The following is a 16,825-nucleotide window of genomic DNA, read 5'->3' on the forward strand; positions in this document are numbered from 1 at the left end:
TTAGGCGGGGGTTTGAACTTACTGAAACCATCGAGATGAGAAGGGAGACCTATGGAGCGGATGTCACTCCAGAGATCATAGAGTCTTCGGGCTTCTATCCTTTCTCGATGATGTTACCGACGATGTCATCTAGCCGGACTGCAAGGCTAAGCCTCGCCTCCCTAAATGGCCATCAGCGATTGGCCAGGCCTATTGCCGGCGCTCCGCAGGATTGGTTGCTGAGGGAAACCGACGAAGGGAATCGAGGGATTGCTGGCCGGCGGGGACTCAGCGGCTCCGGGAGAGTCCGAGCCAAGGAATAAGCCCTGGAGCGGTCTGACGAGCGGGTGAGTTGCTTCCATCTACCTCAGGGCCTTCCTTTTGTTGTCACCGTTCAACCTTGTCACGAAGTTTCGGGCGTGAGATGAACGGCGCCCTGTCAGGTCGGGGCCGAGAGAGAGAACGCGCCAATCGTGAGTCAAGGACACGAGCCGTTGCCGCCGAAGGTCTCGGCTGACGTTGCCGGGCGCCGCTTTTTGTTTTCCCCAAAGCGGGAGACGAGAGTCGTGCCTTCCCGGCGACAACTGCTTTGGCTCTTGCGCCCTATTAGCCGGCGACTCCCCGTTCTGGCCCTGCGCCTCTTCTCCCCCCCCCCCCCACTTCCCCGTCCGTCAAGGCAGAGCCGGGTGGGAGCGTGTTCGGCTGGGGCACGAAGAATACGCGCAGGAGGGCCGTTTTATGTCATCCTGTCTCCGGGAAGATCTGATTTTTGAGGTAGGCCTAAACCTGGTGGTTCTCAAATTACTGCTTTCTAAAGCGCCCTTTCTAAATTCTTCGGGGCGTAGTGTTTTGGTATTTGGATGTTTTTTTCCCCCCTCTGCGAGGCCCCGGTGGCTGATCTGAGAAATTTCGTCTGGTTTACACCGGTTCCCTCGATTGTCTTCTCCCTTCTCTCTTAGGCTGCTCCGGAGAAGGCAATTTACCCTTACAATTGCTCTTGCATCTAAACAGAATTTGCGCGGTCACGTTTGTTGCTTCTAATAGTGCCAGATTTTCCTCCTCTTCCTTGTTTATTTCTTTGGGCACCAAAACAAAAAAATAATCGGGTGCAGAAGTCTCAGCTGTCTTGTGAACGATAGGCTTAAGAACTGTGGTTCAAAATAAATAACTCGGTAAACCCATCCAGAATTTGCTTTTAACTAATAAGTAGTGGAAAATTCAAAGTGGGGTGCACAACATCTGTGATTTACCATAAGATTCCTGCACATTTAAAAAGATTCTCTCACTCAAAATGATTTTAAAATCATCCTTCCTACATGGTTAACACATCACTCTCCCACTTTGAATCATCTCCCAGTGCAACCTTTCTCTGGCAAAAACTAAAAATTTGCTCATCTCTGACATTAGCTATGTCTGTTACATTACTTTTATTGTTAGAAAATGTGTTCATGATCTGACAGCTATAGTCAAAATGCTTCAGAACTTGGTAGTTAAGATATTGAAGTATATATTGAAAATATTAAAAAAATTGTGGTGTTGGATTCAATAATATTTTTGGAAATAGGGTAATGATAAACACACAGAACTCATTTAGTGAGAATTGGGACCCCCAACTTAATCATTAAGTGAAATCACTATGTAACCCCATGACTCTGCTTCAGCTTTCCTTTGCTTTACAGATCTGAAACATTATAAATATGAGGATTGCTCACAAAGTTACTTTTTTCACTATTGTAACTGTGAATGATTAATAAATGAGGCAGTCACTAAACAAGAACTGTCTGTAATCTCTGTAATCACAATATTTGGTTTCTGCAGTTAAATGGATGCAGTAGGGAATTATATGAAATAACTGACATCAGATCAGTTCTGACAATGAATTTGCAACTAAACTGAGCTAGATAGAAAATAATCTGATCTTTTTATGTTACATACTGATACTTGCTTGTCACCGGTATAATTGTATTTGCAACGAAAATGTTTTCCCATAAATTAAACTTAAAGAGTTGCAACATTTGTAGCAACCATGTGTGCAAAACCAGTAATTTTGCATAGTTAATTATTATAACCTCTGGCTCAGTCATTTGTTTGATTCTGCCACAATTAAGTTACTTCAAAGACAAATAGAAAGTAACCAAGGAATGGTCATGTACTCATAGTATATAGAAACTGACAAAAAGGTGATAACGGCTATATTAGTCATTTTGTTAGCAATTTATAAAATAGTTGTATTAAGTGTGCATAACTAAGCTTGGTATAAGTTAATAAAAATTATACACAATATAAACCAAAATAATAAATGCATTTTATAATAGAACATAGTAAATAGAAACAATTCCTAATAGAAGCAATTATATTGGTGATGAGTACACCACTGGAAAACGTGAAAGACTAGATTAGGGAAAGACCATCATGGAGAAAATCTTATCATGGTTTGCTTACAGTTGACATCAAGTCATTGACACACAGTCAACAGTCAGTACAACTTCAGTATAAATCAATAAACAGTAATGAGAGAGAGTATTTTTCTGGATTCTTAGTCCTATAAAAAGAAGCATTCTAATATCTCCTTAAAGTTCTAAATATTGAATTCTAAATTTAGGAACTAAAATGGAAAAAATATCTTAAAATTTAGGGTGCATTATTCATTATTAATGATAGGCTGACATTTTACCAATTTATTTGATCCTATACTTGTAAACAAGCTTTCACACAACTGGATCGTCTATCAAAAACAAAATAATAACTTATCTACTTTAAATGTTATGTCCTTAGCACAAAAAACTATTTAACTGTCTGCTTCAACTTGATTTTATAACTAACGTTCCAGAACCCACATATCTGCAAAGTAAAAAATAGAAATAAAAAATAATTTAATAAAGCAGCCAAAATAAAATAGCTGAAACTTACTGATTGCCCTTGATCTTGTCAGTGTTAAACATTACTGAACAAATCACATTGTTTATTTTATTCTCTATGTAGTACATTACTGTTCTCAGATAGCTTGGTTGTACTTGTTACAAAATAATTATACAAAATAATACCTTTTAGCAATGTAAATTCTCATTTTCATATTACTAGAATTTATAAATCCAAGAGACGTTCTAAGAGATTGATGGGATGTTTTGTGGACAGATTTGTGCTATAAATAAATCTCTTTGTTTTAATTGATCATATTAATGAAGAATTGCAACTGTACAGGTATTCCTCACCTTATAACCATGATTGAGGCCAAAATGTACTATGTTGTTACACTTAATTTTGAGAATGGGATAACTTCTTTTTTATCCAGATCAGACAGGAGTTTCCAATTAGAAGCTCTTAGGAGAGCCAAGATGGGTATTAAAGTTAACATGTTGAAGTATTATAGAAAGTCCTCAGCTATGGATGCTTATTGGATGATGATTTGGGGTTAGTCATTCTCACTCCATTACAGGTTTGCTCTTATGAGAAAGAAATTGAAAGAAAAGGTGCTCTATAAAATGCTTTGAGCTCCGGGAGCAAAAATGAATCTAGTTAAGGTCAATACTCCTTTTTAAGAACAAATACTATATTTTATTTCAGGTTAAAAGAATATTTTTAAAATGTCAACTGTGAAGCTTTTGTCATGAACTGCAATTCCCAGGTGAGAAACTGACAACTGAACAGCCAATAAAACCCACTACAAGTAATAAAGCTAAAACTAGGAACTGCCTTTCCAAATGAATGTATTAGGAGAAATTAACCATCAACTAAAACAAGTTTATAATGCAGTATTTCATGATAGCAGTTTTGCTTGAATTTCATTTCCTTTTCTTCGGTTGCATTTTTTCCATTACAAAGCTCAGAAATTTGATTACTTTCCAAAATAACCATAACTACGTTCACTTGACTAAATTGTTCTTATTCGTGAGCAGAGTAAGAAGGAATTTTATTCTTTAGGGATATGCATATTTGCTGTGGAAGAAAATTCATCTTCAGGGATTAAATTTCACACTATTAAACCATATATTTTAGTGGTTGCATTTAGTATTTTTATCCACCCAAGGACTTTGGATATATAGATGTTTCATGGTGTTAAGAGGTATCATTGTAGCATATAAGCGCTTCCAATAAAGTTGCCTTTGCAATTGACGGATGCTGATTTTGTCAGTGCTGAAAGTATTTGGCATTGTGTTTTAGGATTGCACCCAAGGTACTTATTACTATTGGTACTATCTTTGCTTTTTTTTTTGCTGCAGTCATTCTACTTTTATTTACAAGTCTTTATATTTTGTGATTTCCTCCAGTTCTTTATCTTCTCTTTTGCTGTCTCCAGGTCCTGCCATACTCACCATACAGACTTTTTAATATATTATTTGCCTAAAGTATATTAAATGTTTTAATACAGTGTACTTTCAAAATTATACTTGTTTTCAGTTGCTGGTACCCCAGCTGGTCCTATAGACAATTTATTATATAAATTACATTAAATAATTGAATTGGATACCAGTTTTGTGCTCATTTGAAGTGTGATCTTTGAACATTCCTAAATACAATAACATTTTAATCTGAAAAAATAAAATATATTGTGATTTGTCTATGGGTTCTGTCTTGTGGTATACCCTGTATAACTTTAAAAGTATATTTTTATACAATTGTTCTTGCTTATGTTGTTTTCCTTCTAACCTTTTTTCCTGTTTTGAATATTAAAATACAACTATATAGTGTTTAATTTAAGATGGTGTATAATTAAAACTACCCTGTTTCCCTGAAATAAGACCTTCCCAGATAATAAGCCCAATCGGGCTTTTGAGCTCATGTGCTAAAATAAGCCCTCCCCCAAAATAAGCCTTCCCCCAAAATATTGCAACACAGCAGCAGCCGTGACAACGCTCGCTGCCTCTTGCAGCTCAAAAATTATAAGACCTCCCTGAAAATAAGACCAAGTGCTTATTTCAGAGGTCAAAAGAAAATAAGACCCTGTCTTATTTTGGGGGAAATACAGTATCAGTTACATACTTTTGGTGAAAAATACTGTTATTATATTTATTTTGAGATGAATTCTCACATTGAAACAGTTGCATATTCTTTTAAGCATTTTTTTTCTCTCCAGGCTGACTATGGACCTTCTACCTTCTAGCAAGCTGAGGTTGTCAAATTACAAATTACTGAAGGATTTACTTTATTCTAGATGATCTGCTGGATTAAACATCTATTTAGAGTGATATTTATGCAAGTTGGGTTAATTATGGAATCAGTAAGTATACCTATTATTACAGTGATATATTTGCAAAAACTAAAAGTCTGAATAATGTATAAGGAATGGCATGCATAAATGCCAATGACATTAAAAAGGCATGAATACACAGTATAAGATTTAAATATAACTGAATTTTAGAATATAAGTATGCCTAAAGTTTTCTGGATTATGTTTGAGTAGTTCATTACATTATAAAATATAATCAAAATAATTTCGTTGGTTTAAGAGAGATATTGATTGTGAGGCCATTCAAATGTTATTGGACAGAATATTGTGCCACTTTATCAAATTTATATAGCTGCCCATGTCACTTGCATGACTCTGGGAAGTATATAATAAAATAAATCTTAAATTTTAAATCTGTTTTCTGTATATCCAGGCTTACAATGCAACTTGATTCATGCTTATACAAAAATAGGGTTTATTTAACTGTAAGTAAAACTTCGAAGTAAAGTAATATTGACACAGACTTTTTTATTTTCAGTTGCTTTGGTCAAATAAAACTTATGGCCCAAACAGAAGTATTGTAAGAAAAATTGGCTCCAACCTTTCTCTGATACAGTGTCCAAGGGTTCAGTTTCAGGTAAGATGTTTACTTGTTTGCTTTGATTTACAAAAACTAGTAAGACCTAAAAATCTGGGTCTGTGTTATTTGTGGATAGAAGTTTCTTTCTGTCAGTTTGGAACAAAAAATAGGGACACCCCCAAATTAAATTATTTCCTTAGTAGTTATATTAAATTTAAAGATTAAAATTTAATTAAATGAAAATGACATGGATTGATAAATTGGATGTACTGATCCCGAAGTCTTCATTGATGAGAATAGAAAATAATTCAAATATCTAATGAAACTATAACAGAAGTTTGGTCTGAGGCGCATACATAGGTCCTGAAACAAATACACATCCTAAAGACTTCTTAAAGTTGTTGCTGAATTCTAATTTCTTTATATGATAGAAACAGATGTGATTTTATTATATAATTATTTTTTATTAAATTGTATTTTAAATGCAACTGAACTGAAATGTTATATCCTGGCCTCACTAGTTTATGAAGTGCAACCTATATATCCTGAATTACAGTATATCCTGAATAACTCTCTTCTCATCTGTGTGTAATCTTCCCATAAAGCCAACAAAACTGGAGTGTGAAGCTTTCCAGTGATAAGCTATGAAATTTATTTGCAAGTTCCACTGGAGAGTTATTAAAACTGCTTTCATGATACTTTAATGTAAATAATTTCCCTTCTGAACAGATTATTAACTTCACTGGTTTGCGTGCTGCTATTTCTTTAAAACGTTCCAGAATCTGTCAGTTGTTCTTTAAACTCTGAATCTTCAGAGTAAAATATACTTCACAAAATATTTATTCTGCAAGATATTGCCACTTAAAGCTTTCGTGGCATCAGTCTGGAGAGAAGAAAATATCAGCCTAAAAAATCCACAGGAGTTCATTTGATAAGTGTGGAATTTTTGATACCATATTTTATTTTGAAATAGTAAGCAAAATATTTACTTGTTATGGGATATATTTTTATATAATAAAGCTCACAAAGTCAAAGACAAACTGTACATAGGCAAATAGTGTGTATCTCTCATTCTGAGAGGGAGATTGCCTCAGGATTCTTCTTGTAGTAGAATATTGCAGCTTGCATTAACTTTAAGATAATGCTGTAGAACAGCACTACAATTTTTGCAGTTAGTGGCTGGCTCTAAATTTTCTGTAAATTATTGTAGAAACAGGACTCCTTTTGTCTACAGCTTAAGGAATTACATCTGTGGATATTATTTTTTCTCTCTTGTGGATTAAGTAAATGGCAATTAGATGTTTTTTCTCTTTCTTAGATGTTTAATATGCACTTGGACATTTTTCACTGCACCCCCAGATTCCTATTTATATTTTTGCCAAAAAAAAACTGGCAGGAATGTGCCCAAAAATTGTAAAAAATGATAATTGGGTTTAGGACCCTGCTGATGCACACACATTTGCATCAAGAAGGAATAAAACATATGTAGGAGGAATGTCAACATATTTAAAAGTAGGTGAAAAATGGTAGTATTTTCTGATTTAAAAATAGTTCCTTCAAAATAAGAATGTTTAAAATCATTTTGTAATTATGTTGAAAATGACAAACTATGAATACCATTGATCACACAAAGGTCAAATTCAGTATATATTTACTGTTAGGTTTATTTTTTGCCATGTATTTTAAATAGAACTTTCTTTTCATACTAAGTAATGAATTCTGAAAAGACTTTTCAGTAATTGTGATTTATAGTAGAACTAATCTGTTATATTTCAAAGTTGGAGGGAGAACATGTTTTTGGAAAGATTGGTCATGATTTATTTCTATTCTAATTCAATGTCAATAATATTGAATTTTATAGAACTCTTGTAACAGTTTTTGAGTGGAAATGGCATTCAAAGATAAAATCATATTTATACATAACAAATTCAGCAGCTTAGAAACATTTTGTAAGATATGTGAATATCATCATGTCCTTTTTTTCTTGGATAAAATATTGAATATTTCTTTCCTTAATATTTTACCTGTAGCTATATTTATTATTGGGCTCGTTGATCAGAAAGGTGGCAGTTTGGTGGTTCAAATCCCTAACGCGGCATAACGGAGTGAGCTCCTATTACTTGTTCCAGCTTCTGCCCACCTAGCAGTTTGAAAGCATGTAAAAATGCAAGTAGAAAAATAGGGACCACCTAGGTGGAAAGGTAACAGCATTCTGTGCGCCTTTAGCACTTAGTCATGCCAGCCACATAACCATGGAGATGTCTTCAAACAGCACTGGCTCTTCAGCTTTGAAACGGAGATGAGCACCGCCCCCTAGAGTCAGAAATGACTAGCACATATGTGCAAGTCATTTACCTTTATATTTATTTCATGATATTACTGATCTAAGCTGTCAGTAACTTCTGAATATTTTTGATAAAACCTGGGCAGAAATTGATTCAAAATATTGCTTATAGAATAAAAGAATAAGGACTAATATCTTCTATCTTAATCAACACTTTTCTCTGGAAAGCCTCCACCAATTCATTCACCAAAGAGAAATGCCAAGTTTAATGGTGGGCACAAATTCAGTTTAAAACCAAGCCCAAGAGAGTAGAAAGATACAAGTGTGTTTTAAGTTGTCATGTGTTTGATATTTAAAATAGTTGTTAGACAAAAAAAATTCTCTCTCCCTGTCCTTTGCTGAAAAGTACTATAGTTTTCTGAATGATAGGAGAATAAACTCTGCCATCTGTTTATTCATTTTAAAATAAACCTAAAGCTGTCTTCATGCTTTCTTGAAACTTTTCTATAGCATTCTCTCTTTCCCTTTTTCTTCCTTTCTTGCTCTCTAGCTATTATATCACAGGATCGTGCACTGAGCCTACTGTAAGTCAGTCTTCTCTTTTTTCACTAAAGTTCACTTTAACTATTGGTATTTACTTACATATGAATCTGATCGTTAAGAAGCTTAATTTAACTTCTGTATTCCTTATTTTCTTGTGCATGGAAAATGAGCTAAAACTTTAATGGCGTTGTTTTGTCATTTTTGGAAACCTAAGAGCAAAATCTTGCTGAAAAATTAAAACTTTTCTTAAAGACAAATACGTTTTGGATTTCTACTTTAATAGGGTGTATGAGACTTAATTAGTATAGTTAGCTAGATATTTTAAATGTAGATGGGAAATTTAGATACTTATTTTGGTGCCCCAAGTTTAATCTTTTCACAATGCTTGAGTTTAGTTGCCTATCTATTTTAAAGCCTGAAAAAAGACAAATCTGAGTTTGTCCTATGGCAGGTCTCCAAAAAAGCAACTGAAGTCTGAAATAATAATCAAGCAAGAAGTTCTAATCCACTTGCAATTATTGAATATAGAAAAGTTTTAGTTTCACATGACCATGAAAATGATCTCTGAATAAAGTGTTAAACTATTAAAAGGCTTTTTTTCCTTTTTGGAAATTATGTCACAATGATCCAATATTGTCCAGAATAGTCACAGTGACAATACTTTTGTTAAATGCTGTACAATAGCAAGCATAGGCTTGATTTTCGATAGATATAACCTTACAGTGTTGACGAATTTAACTTCAGCTATTTCTAGAAAGTAGTTCTTATTCTTTAAGTACTTTTGATGGCTCCTTACCTGGGCTGGCAAATGTGGAAACAAGTACAGTAAAATAACATTTAAAAACAATTAGTGTAAGATTTGGAGTTTCTTTCTCTGAAACTAATTTCTGTCTTTGGTTTCTCCTCCAAATATAATGCAATATGTATGAGAAATAGTTTGAAATTAATCAGATTATTCACCTATGTAACTTTGTTAGTATATGTACATTTCCTAACCTGTAGCTAGATATTTGATATGTAGTACCCAATTTGTATGTCATGCCATGCATTAGGAAACAACAGTGGAAATGTTAATGCTGTAATACATTCCTTAGATTTCTTAGATTGGATTCATAGTAAATTTGAAACCTCGCCTAAATGCGGGGAGAAAAACACTGGTGTTTTATCTCTGGTATAAACCTGTTTTCCCTTCCATCTCTATTCATGATTGCACTATGTATTTTATCTTCGTGTTACCTTTATGGTGATGTCCTAGTGATTGAGGCATGTGTTCTAATATGCAACATTATCCAATCAATCTAGCTTACTTCTCAGCCTGCAGAAAGCACTCAATCTTACCAACTAAAAGAAGATGCAGTAGTTTCCCTTGTAGATGTAGGGTGGGTTGCTGAAGAAGATAATGAAGGAGACAAAGTCTATACACGGTTCCGGTATGTTTCTCAAAGCTTATCCTCTATTACTGGCTCTTTAAGCTTTCATAGATAACCCGTTGACCACTAACCAATTTCTATGAGGTTACAGGTTTTCTGATAACATGAAAACTGGCCAATATTATTGATCAAGGGAAAAAACAATTTTTAGGGATTCTTTTAAAAACATAATAAATATGTTTTATTATCTAGCCTTTCTGTTTACGCAATAACTTCATGGTTATATAAGCATATATTTTTATAGTATGTTCTTATTTTGGTACCAAAATATCTGGGTAGTAGACAACAAATATATGTCCAATGTTATTTTAGCCAGAATGAGTTCTGAGAAAGAATCAGAATGTTATTTGCAACTCTAGGAAAGGAAAATCCATTTTAAAGAAATAGATTACAGGTAGTCCTCAACTTACAACCACAATTAAGCTCAAAATTTCTGATGTTAAGCAAGTTAAGTGAATTGTGCCCCATTTAATGACTGTTTTTTCCATGGTTGTTAAGCAGATGACTTGTTGTTAAATGAATCATGCGGTTATTTAAGTGAATTCAGCTTCCCCGTTAATTTTTCTTGTCAGAAGCTCCCTAGAAAGGCTTCAAATGACAATTCCAGGATGCTGCAACCATTGTAAATGCATGCCAATTGCCAAGCAGTCGAAGTTTGATCACATGACTTATAAGGATGCTGCAATGGTAATAAGAGTGAGAACTCATCAGAAGCACGTTTTGCCATTATAACTTTGAATGGTCATTAAACAAATGGTTGTAAGTCCTGTATCTAGATTCTTTCCAGTTCTTTTCAACTGATTTTGGCACAATGATGACCGTTGTTACATTTTTACATGTAAAAGGATGGGGAAGAATATTCCATTGATACTCCAGTATTGAAAACATGTGAATTTATGTATTGGCTAGATTTGTAATAATCTGATTCTATCCAGAGAAGTTCACAGATAATTTTAAAAAATAACAAGGCAAAAGAAATATGAAAATGAAAGCACTGATAATATATTATTTGATTTTCTCCTACTTTGATTTAGTTACTGTGAAGTAAGTTTAGATAAGGTCATGTATAGTGAAAGCCCTTGAAAAGAGGGGGGGCCTTGACTGACAGCAGTTCTAGTACAAAAGGAAAAGTGTTTACACAAGATCTTTAGGGGCTTTAGCAGTTACTGCAGTTATAAAGGTAGAAAGTAGAAGAAACCAGAGAACAATCAGTAAAACAAAATTATAAAAAGTCTTGTAACATTTTAAGCATCTGAGTAGAAGACATCTTTTAAAGCTCAGATAGACTAAGAAATTAGAATAAAAAAGCTGTTAAAATATTATTAGATTAATAATATCTGTATAGATGAATTTTTCTGCACTGTTTGCAGATACAGTAATTGAAAAACAGTGGTTGAATTTAATTTCTAAACCATCTGTTCATGAAAGCATTTTATTATTTAAATACAATTTATGTTTTTCTTAATGCTATTAGATTTCTAACATCTGTGCTGAAGGCCAAGGAATAAAAATGAAGCCTTTGCCTTCACCTTCTTTCCAACAAAACACAGTATAGTTTCTGATGTTTACAGGAACTTCCTAAACATTGTTTTAGCTTAAATACAAACATGGCAAAGGCAGCATTCTACATTTGCAGAGAATAAGTCATTTGGCTTAATAGACAGAATTTTAACTTTGATCAAGAGATTTATGCTATATGATGAAAAAAACTGAAACTTTTTTTTTTATTATTATAGATCAGAAGGCTGGTCAAAATCCCAACCATTTCTTAAAAGTGAAGGCTCTTCAGGAAGAGATTCAAGTACTAAAGAATTGTTGCCCAAGAAATCACAAGAAATGGAAGATTCCAAAACTGCAGTAGCCAAAAATGACGAAGCATTGCAGAAAATAAATATATTGGAAAATGAGCTTGCTAATTTAAGAGCACAAATAGCCAAAATTGTGAGCCTACAAGAACAAAATTTGGCAGCAGGTATCAAATTGCCCATTCCTCAATGTTAGTAAGCTTTAAGTGCTATGCCTTTAGTCAAAAAAATACTAGATTCAGATGCAAATATCCTTGGTGTATAAATTACGACATTTAGAAAATTAGTTGTGGTAGTCTTTAACTTGACATGAAAGATCTGGAATGGCATACTTCTCTATCTGTCCCCTTCTGCACATATGATCTTTTGCCTGCCTTCCACAACCTGTTGCTTTCCCTTTGTGGTAGATGATAGCACCCATGATTGTAAGCCAGCATACTTGGCTGAGTGCATGTGATGAAAAGCGTAATCTGGTGCACTGGAAAGAATAATACTAGTAATACTAGTAATAGGTTGGGCAAAGTTACATTAGACAATCAGAGTGAAGGTGATCTTGGGATTTGTATTACAAACTTTTGCTAATCGTAAAGATTTTGATTGGAAGATCTTAAAATGAGACTTATCATGTGACTGTTCTTATAAAGTATCTAAAAACAATTTTGTGAAAGGTTCAGTTGACACACATAATTTTTTGCCTGTGTTTCCAATTTTCCTTTTACCCAACAATGAAATGTTATTTTCCTGTTTCGTTCATGATTGAATAGCAGTAAGTTCAAAGTGCTGGGGGGTGGGGTATATTAACCTATAAAGCCATATATGCTTTGGCAGCAGGATACTTTTAAAAACCACCTTTTCCCTGTAGAAATGAAATTGATCAACCTGTTCATGGTGAAATTTTCCCAGTATCTTTTAATGGTCTACCATGTGTAGAAAGTAAAAGGGACCAGGGTTTATGGGCCTTGGTTTTCTATTTTACAGCCCTCATATAATGGTTTCCCTTTTGAGATTAGGCTGGCACCTTCATTGGCCTTTAGAACTGTTATCTAAAAATAACTAAACTACAAAAACTAAAAATAGTTATTATTTTCTCCATTGCTTTATGATATTTCTGTGTTTAAAATGTTTTTATATTTAGTTAACAAATTCATACAGCTATCAATCTTAACTCCTATATCTCTAGGCAGGAAACAGGAATAGAAAACATAATAAACTATGTTTGTAAACAGAAGTTTTTTTTGTTTAGCTCTACAGAAAAGTAATAAACAAATTCCATACACTAGAAAGCTGCTTCAGTGCTGGGGTCAGTATAACCATTTACAGCCAAGCTATATTTCCTTAAAAGAAATATCACCTTTTTCATTATATTTTGTGTTAAAAATGGAAACTGCCAGGGAACAGAGAGGGAACATAGTGTTAGGTGATAGCAATTCAGTGCTGATTCTATTTGATAATCACAATAATGGGTATATTTTTTTAAAAAAATTATTAAACATATTTGCAGCATGTTTAAATGTACATTGTTCTTACAGCTGGAATAGGTTCTTCTGCATCCCTTTCTGACTTACCGTCACCACCACCGCCACCGCCTCCACCCCTACCACCGCCGCCACCACCACTTCAGCAGAGTGTTTCTGCCATTGACCTTATTAAAGAGCGCAAAGGCAAAAGAATAAATTCTGGCACAACTCTGATAGATGGTGATCCAAAGAAGCTTGAAATGCCAAACATGCTAGATATTCTGAAAGACATGAACAATGTAAAGCTGCGCTCAGTGAAAAGGTACATTTTCCCCTTTACTTATTAGAGAAAGGATTGCAGGGAAGAAGTGCAATATTTTGATTATTTCTAAGCAGAGATAGAGATGAGATAATCATTTGTTTGCTTGATTCACATGATTAAAGTTCATAGTTTGGTTTTCAAACAGCCATTTTAAAGAGTATATTGGAACCTGTAACCACATAACCAAGTGACTCTTGCCACGTGACTGTGATGGATTTACAGTGTTGACTTTCCTGGGGTAGTTAATCAAATCACTAGAGTCGTTACGAAAGACATTGAAGTGTGAAAGCAAAAAAAAGTTCATTGGTGAAAATGGCACATGTATTTTGCATCATTCAAAGTCTGTGGGTCAAAGCCTTACCTTATTCTTTTGAAGGCCGGAGGAAAGCACTATAAGGAAAACTGCTGATCCAACAGATCCTGCTGCAGTAATAGCTGAAGCTCTTAAAAAGAAATTTGCATATCGATACCGTAGTGACAGTTCAAGTGAAAGTGATAAACAGATTTCAACTTCTGAAACAAATCTGGTAAGTGCTTGGTCAAAAGTTTGTATGTTGTGCTGAGCCATGGTGTGGAATGGTTATACTAACATCAGGCATCAGCCAGTTTACAAGCCACCAAGGTTATGTTCATACTTTAGGCTAAGACAAGCTACATCTTAATTTACATAAATTCAGGACTAGAGATCTCCAGAATGCCTCATCTCAGAGATTGACTAACCTCCACTCATATTTTTAACAATGGCTTATTATCAGTCCCAATATTTATGATTGGTTTTCCATTCCTTGAGTTAAAGGAGCAACATGTCCGGGAAAGTTCCTTTCATTCTGGTGTATTTAGTGCTCCCACTAATAGAATCTAAAGCAATGTATTTCAAACTTGGCACATTTAAAAGGCATGGACTTAAAATTGTAGAATTTCCCAGCTGTTGATCTAGGTGTTTTAGTAGTAGGCATGAACTGCTGGTCAGTAAAAAGTCCAGCTCATTATATACACACATTGAAAGGGGGGGAAATACATGGATTTTTTTCCTTTAGTTTATACTTTCTTTTTCTTTTCACAGTTTGGCCCACACCTGCTGAAACCTACAGGAAAAATGAAGAATCTAATTGAAAATTGTTAAATAGAAAAATCATGCTTCAGTATAAAAGGACTGTCTCAACAGTTTTGAAAATTAGATTTATAATTTTACAATACTGAGTTATGTGCCTTGCTTCCATGAACAAGTTTATAAATGAAAAAATTACCATGTTCTAGCACAGGTTTTAGTATTTATGTACATGCTGCATTTGGCTAACACTAAGTTATAAATGTTACTCTTAAACATGTGAATGCAATTATAGTTTAAATTATAGCTCTGATGTAATAATTGGAATATAATAGCAGGACATATTTTGCCTGTATTGACATCTCATTTTGAACTTGAAGTAGACTTCACTGGAGCCTCTTTTCTTTCTATAGGGTGAAGGTAACAAGACTTAAGAATTTTATTATTCAGCAAAATTGGTAAATTTAAAGCAAATGCTGCATTGGAGGTATATTTATATAGAAGAAACTAGCCAAAGCTTGATCTTGTTTTTAGATAGGATGAAACACTATAATTGCACATTCATTCTATGCACATATAATGAGCATATCAACAGCTACTAATGAAACTTAATAGTTAGCATTGTTGACCTCCTTCATAGACCTTCAGACCTGCTTATTCATAAGCTCTTGTTGAACTGAATTGCAGATAATAACTGTCAAATAAGTTAGAAAATAATTTGAGATTGGAAAAAACAAAAACATTGAAGACCAGCTTTCCTGCTGAGTAAAATATTTTACTTCTTGAACAGAATATTTTGTCATTATTTTGTCATCTTGTGCAGTATTTGCAAACTGCTGAATGATTCAGTGTGACAAGGAAATGTGCTTTATCTACGAATGAGATTGAGCAAATTTAAGCTAAATGTCATGAAATGCTTGAAAGCTTTCATTTTGAAATTTGTTCAAATATGAAAATGTTTTTAATTTGATCAGGTAAAATTGCTCCCAGATACTTTAATGTTTATTATCATATAGTTACATCAGTATTTTTAAACTTTTCCAACACTGTTCAAAATTTAAAAAACAGTATAATATATATTACATTAGTCTGGCCATTTTTTGATGCTTGAACGAAGAATATTGCACAACGGGGTCCAAGAACATCTAAAGCAAATAAAATTTTGAACAAGATTCATGCATTAAAAGGATTGGATATATTTAAAGATAGAACCTGTATCTGATGAATTCTAAATCAGGTTTGCTTTAGTCTGGAAAAAATAGTTTTAAAAATAGGGGATACGGAAAGTGTTTTAACCTTGGAACAGCTGCTTCAAATGTTCCAACAGCTCAAAATTCCAAATTGTGGCTGATTCATTATTTGCAAATTAACAGTTGGTCTTACCTGAACTGTTGTTTTAGGAGGTTTTGCAGGATTAGCCAGGATTGGACATAACAATACCCAATCCTGGCTAATCCTGCAAAATTCCTCCAGAAAATGACAGTCTTACCTGAACTGTTGTTTTAGGAGGTTTTGCAGGATTAGCCAGATTGGGTATTGTTATGTCCAATCCTGGCTAATCCTACAAAATTCCTCCAGAAAAGAAATATATTTTCAAACTGTCCAGTCTGATTTGTATAGCAACAGAGATGAATCATGTCCCTGCTAATAATTATTTAGATAAAATGGGAAGATGTGGGAACAGACCAATGAGAGGAAGGTAGTTAAGCACACTATCAGTCAAAAGATTTTCAACTTCATAACCTAATCTATTACTGCTAATTTATGCTGTTTAAGACAACCTTCATGTATGTAAATGGATGGGTCGTGTTGTAAAATAATTGTTTGTGTGAATAGATAGTCCGGAATTTGTAACTGTTGCTTAAGTACTAATTCAAAGTTACGTTGGCCTCAAAGGCCATCACAAAATGTTGCATTGCTCCCTAACCCATGGTCATGTGATCACATTTCAGGCTGTTGGCAACTTGGCTCACATTTATGATTGCATTTTGCAAATTTTTTGCCATTTTCTGGCAAAAACACCCAGTGATTAAGCATCACACTTACTACTACATGATGCACTTAATGACCAGGATGACTCACTTAACAACTACCCTGACTTAAATTCTCAATTGTCATAGATCGAGGACTAACTATGTGCATTACAATGGTATGGTGTTACCACTGCTGAAGCTATGTAAATAAAAAGATTTCTGTTACAACCTTTAATG

The 16,825-nt window shown here is 34.1% G+C and overlaps 1 protein-coding gene across 3 annotated transcripts; it reads left to right on the plus strand.

The window, feature by feature from the left end:
- Positions 1–90: 90 nt before the first annotated feature.
- MTFR1 (mitochondrial fission regulator 1) lies at positions 91–15,661 on the plus strand. Of its 3 annotated transcripts, XM_032222481.1 has the most exons (9): positions 91–326; positions 3,544–3,604; positions 5,054–5,197; positions 5,685–5,783; positions 9,856–9,983; positions 11,720–11,955; positions 13,318–13,567; positions 13,944–14,094; positions 14,631–15,661. In XM_032222481.1, the coding sequence occupies exons 3-9, from the start codon at positions 5,132–5,134 to the stop codon at positions 14,688–14,690; spliced, it is 990 nt and encodes a 329-aa protein (XP_032078372.1). In that variant the 5' UTR covers positions 91–326; positions 3,544–3,604; positions 5,054–5,131; the 3' UTR covers positions 14,691–15,661. The 3 variants fall into 3 exon arrangements, with proteins under 3 accessions (XP_032078372.1, XP_032078371.1, XP_032078373.1); XM_032222480.1 differs by lacking the exon at positions 3,544–3,604 and having other exon boundaries at positions 92–326; XM_032222482.1 differs by lacking the exons at positions 91–326; positions 3,544–3,604 and adding an exon at positions 340–753.
- The last annotated feature ends 1,164 nt before the right edge of the window (positions 15,662–16,825 follow it).

The sequence above is a fragment of the Thamnophis elegans genome, chromosome 8 (genome assembly GCF_009769535.1).
Source record: "Thamnophis elegans isolate rThaEle1 chromosome 8, rThaEle1.pri, whole genome shotgun sequence".
Lineage (NCBI taxonomy): Eukaryota > Metazoa > Chordata > Lepidosauria > Squamata > Colubridae > Thamnophis > Thamnophis elegans.

What these genes read in the sequence shown, in the direction of transcription:
- MTFR1 (XM_032222481.1), top strand. Translation starts at nt 5,132, where the DNA reads ATGATCTGCTGGATTAAACATCTATTTAGAGTGATATTTATGCAAGTT. An exon ending in AGAACAAAATTTGGCAGCAG is followed by an intron (nt 11,956 to 13,317) that starts GTATCAAATTGC and finishes TTGTTCTTACAG; the next exon opens with CTGGAATAGGTTCTTCTGCA. An exon ending in CAACTTCTGAAACAAATCTG is followed by an intron (nt 14,095 to 14,630) that starts GTAAGTGCTTGG and finishes TTCTTTTCACAG; the next exon opens with TTTGGCCCACACCTGCTGAA.